The sequence below is a fragment of the Triticum dicoccoides genome, chromosome 1A (genome assembly GCF_002162155.2).
Source record: "Triticum dicoccoides isolate Atlit2015 ecotype Zavitan chromosome 1A, WEW_v2.0, whole genome shotgun sequence".
NCBI lineage: Eukaryota > Viridiplantae > Streptophyta > Magnoliopsida > Poales > Poaceae > Triticum > Triticum dicoccoides.
Window position 1 is genome coordinate 597,585,542 of NC_041380.1, and position 4,158 is coordinate 597,589,699.

The 4,158-nt window shown below is 46.7% G+C and overlaps 1 protein-coding gene across 1 annotated transcript in view; it reads left to right on the forward strand.

The window, feature by feature from the left end:
* Positions 1 to 2,144: 2,144 nt before the first annotated feature.
* LOC119294502 (tryptophan synthase alpha chain-like) overlaps positions 2,145 to 4,158 on the forward strand; it is a 3,630-nt gene continuing 1,616 nt past the window's right edge. Inside the window, exons 1-5 of the mRNA XM_037572701.1 lie at positions 2,145 to 2,489; positions 2,833 to 2,979; positions 3,098 to 3,272; positions 3,590 to 3,666; positions 4,004 to 4,081. Of these exons, the coding sequence (XP_037428598.1) occupies positions 2,238 to 2,489; positions 2,833 to 2,979; positions 3,098 to 3,272; positions 3,590 to 3,666; positions 4,004 to 4,081 (729 nt within the window). The 5' untranslated portion in view covers positions 2,145 to 2,237. The remainder of the gene's footprint in view (positions 2,490 to 2,832; positions 2,980 to 3,097; positions 3,273 to 3,589; positions 3,667 to 4,003; positions 4,082 to 4,158) is intronic.

A 4,158-nucleotide genomic window follows, 5' to 3' on the forward strand; every position in this document is an offset into this window, starting at 1 on the left:
TATTACCGTAATTTGGCCCCTGTTATCAAAATTTTGAGTCATTTGCCCCTTTGATCTTTAATTCCTGGCTCCGCCACTATGCCCAAATGATGTGTGCAACACCTAACCGTCGATCTAAGGCTGCTTATAATGGGTAGTATCATAATTTAGCATCGTGCATATGATATTAGTGTATGATGCTACCTCCCTAATGTGTAGTATCGCATATAGACATATTTTAGAGCGTAGATTCATCCATTTTGCTTTGTACGTAGTCCATAATGGAGTATCTAATAATTGCAATTATCTGGAACCAGTATTAATTGCATTAACTGTAGATAATCTTGGAAATGGCATTAGTTACAGAATCAATCGCAACTATTTTGGGGACAACATTAATTTCATGAATGACAACCAATATTGAAAGGGGGACGCTCAACCCGGCAATTTGACCCATGGGTATGGCCGCCCATGGGCACCCGACCCGAATGGGTAGGGTATGGGTCTTCATCTTCGCCCATGGGTAAAACCCATGGGCAACCCGATTAGTCATGGGTAGGGTATGGGTCTTCATCTATGCCCATGAGTAACCCGATGGGCTGCCCGATTAATATTCATAATCATAAATTCTAATAGATATAATTAAGATATGGTGCATATTCTAGCTATATAGAACCGCAAACACATGCATCAGACAAGTAGGAGTACTTTGTTTTAGTGATAGACAAGTAGTAGTACTTGAACGTAGTAGTTTTTCTCTCGGCAGTCCAACAATGCAGCTATTGGGCCAGGAAAACACAAGAGAAGCGTCCGGCCCATCTTCATGTAATCGGCAGGCCATTGGCTGTCGCTAGCCTGCTAGTGCTACAATGCTAGTAGCAGCGAAGGTAACGTCCTGGTTATTAGTACCACCTCGAAAGTGGAAGCGCGGTGAGAAAGGATGGACGCCTATATAAGAACCACCTCGGTGCAGAGCTTGCTCTTGCGTTCTAGTCTAGTGACTTTTAAAACAAATATTTTTTGCGCCTTCCTGTTGGAAAGGAATGAAATTAGTATATTTGAACACACTGAGAAAGTGTGAAATTAATTCAATTTAATAATAACTTGGACCCGATGGGTACCCGAGTGGGTTGGGTTACCCGATGGGTTCGGGCATGGGTCTGAACTTTGACCCATGGGCAGGGTCGTGGGCGGGCGACGGACCCGATAAGGGATTCGGGCATGGGTCCGGGAGTGGTCAACCCGACCAAACCCGACCCGACTGCCAGGTTGAGGGGACGCTAGGCGTCGGCCCGACAGATTTTTAAAAAATATCCGCCGGCTCGGCAGCTGTTAGATCTAGTGTCAACCTATGATCCAGACGCGTTCTTACAATTGCAACAATGACGGTGTTGCGAAAACTTTCGCAACAGATGTCATGTTACGGAAACTTTTGCAACAAAGCTCATGTTGCAGAAAGTTTTGCAACAGAGTTCCTGTTACATAATGTTTTTGCAACCGAGGTCCTGTTGCAGAAAAAAAAATTGGAACTTTTTTTGCACCATTTTTTGCAACATAGATCCTGTTGCAGCATCTCATTGTAACACAACATGTGTTACAAAAAAAGCACCTTGAGTGATAATTCACTGTAGCGAACACACAACGCTTCTAAGCCAAGGAGATAAGACTAGCTAACTGTGACCTGAAGAAAGACCCATGACGATTGGAGCAGGCGATGGATGCAGCCGAGTGATCCGCCGGTTGATTATTAGCATTTCCCATATTGAAAACAACATTAGCTGCTGCGCAAAGAAGCTAAGACCAAAAGACCCAACACATCTTCGAGCGGTGTCTCTTCCGCCAATTGAAAATGGCCACGACAATACCGACACACTTCATACCTTGTATTCATATATCTAAACGCTCTTATATTTTTTTACGGATCCGAGAGGAGAGGCGACGGCTTCTTCCGAGGATGTTTCCTCGGCAGCGGCGGCGGAGAACCGGCGCCCATCACCAACGTAAAACGCCATCCACACCACACGAGCCGGTCAAAAACGGCTCACTGACGTCCCGGACCCACCCGCCGGCGCCGGGTCGACGCATCCGCCTCGCCTCGCCTCACCAACTCGGCACGCCCTATCACCAACCCACACTGACAACTTACTAATACGGCCACATCGCCGCCTGTCCCAGCCAGCCAGTCCAACCCGCCCGCCGTCCAACACCCCGCGCGCACACCACCGCCGCCGCCGTCGACCCCTTCCTCCCTCGCACCCATGGCGTTCGCACTCAAGGCCTCCGCCTCCCCCGCCCTCGCCGCTGCCTCCTCGGCGGCGTCGTCCCCCTCCTTCTCGGCCGCCTCCGCGGCGCCGAGGGGCCGCGCCGCCGCGGCGAGGAGGGTCTCGCTCCGCGGGGCCGCGCACCCCGTTGCCGCCATCAGGGCGTCCGCCACCGCCGCCGCCCCCGCCGTGGCCGGGGACAAGCGCACCATCTCCGGCACGTTCACCAACCTCAAGGAGCAGGGCAAGGTAAAGATAATTCTTACCGCCCCGACGACTGCGCGTGTTTTGATTCCGTCGATTAGGCCGCAGACGGCCATCCTCATGGTGACAGTAAAAAGATAATTCTATTTTACTACTGTATTAGTATTGTCTTACTAGTGGCCATGTTTACTTTACTCTGCAACTTGTAACTTGTAGTTATCTATCCATGTGTTCGTCTGTGCTAAAAGATTAATATATACACTAGTACTAAATAAATCCCTCAGATGTGGTATTTATATGTTACCTGCTCTGCGATTCCATCTGTTTCCACCATAACTAGGTACAGTTGCCATCATTTTTGTGTTCTGATGGTGTTTGCAACTTTCAGATCGCGTTCATCCCGTTCATCGTCGCCGGCGACCCCGACTTGGCGACCACGGCGAAGGCGCTAAAGGTTCTCGATGCGTGTGGTTCTGATGTGATCGAATTGGGCGTGCCGTACTCTGATCCGTTGGCTGATGGCCCTGTTATTCAGGTACTCTACAATGTTAAATATACACGTCCTGTAGGATTGTGCTATTGTATTCTGTATGTAGTGTTCATGTTCTTCAGCTTATGTGTTTTAACATTAATTTTTGATCACATCATTTCAGGCTTCTGCTACACGCGCGCTGACAAAGGGCACCACATTTGAGGATGTTATCTCCATGGTGAAAGAGGTGGTGCCTGAGCTGTCCTGCCCTCTCGCGCTTTTCACATATTACAACCCGATTCTGAAGCGCGGTGTCGCCAACTTCATGTCTGTTGTAAAAGAAGCCGGTGTACATGGTAATGCCCTTATAGTTTTACATAGGTTCAGTGATGTTCTTCTACATTGAAATGCCATTTCTACTCATATGGTCACCTTGTTAATTATCTGAATTCTGAAACATGGCATTGTTTCTCCTGCATATCTTAGTTTCACTAGTGCATAAGGTTTCAGGTAGGCGATTGAGGATTAAAAAGTTGCATAACAGCATACACAGATACACACAACTATATTTTACACGACGTACAATGATATTAGCAATGTGGCACTTTCTTGCTGTTGTAAAGTTATGTTCTCATTGTAACAACCAAGTTACATATTTATTACCATGCTGCAGGTCTTGTGGTACCTGATGTTCCTCTGGAAGAGACAGATATTTTGAGAAGCGAGGCTGCCAAGAACAACCTAGAGCTGGTAGGCTCCCTTTGGCATTATCATCTATCGTGTATCCTACCTTTATAACTGTTTCCTTTTTCCATTTTTTGTGTCCAAGCCAATTAGGGTTGAATATTCTCATTAAATCTCTATCTTTGAAGAAAGACCCCGTTTAAAATTTCTTATTTAAGCTCTGATGCAAAATGATGAGTTATGCTTATTAGCTCATTGCTTTGCTGTAATTTTAAACTAAATAATACCCAGCATCAGGTGCTGATTAGTCTGGAATACTGAAGATGCCTCTTTTGTTTGTGCAGCTGTTTACATCAGTTTTGTTATGTCTTATAAGTTATTTCATTTGCATGAATGCCTGCAGGTGTTACTAACAACACCAACTACACCAACAGAAAGAATGGAGAAAATTACAAAGGCTTCAGAAGGATTTGTTTATCTTGTAAGTGTCCGGAGCTCCAAATTATTTTTGTCCCCAGACCCTGCGCAAGCGGGAGCTACATGCACTGGGGCTGCCCC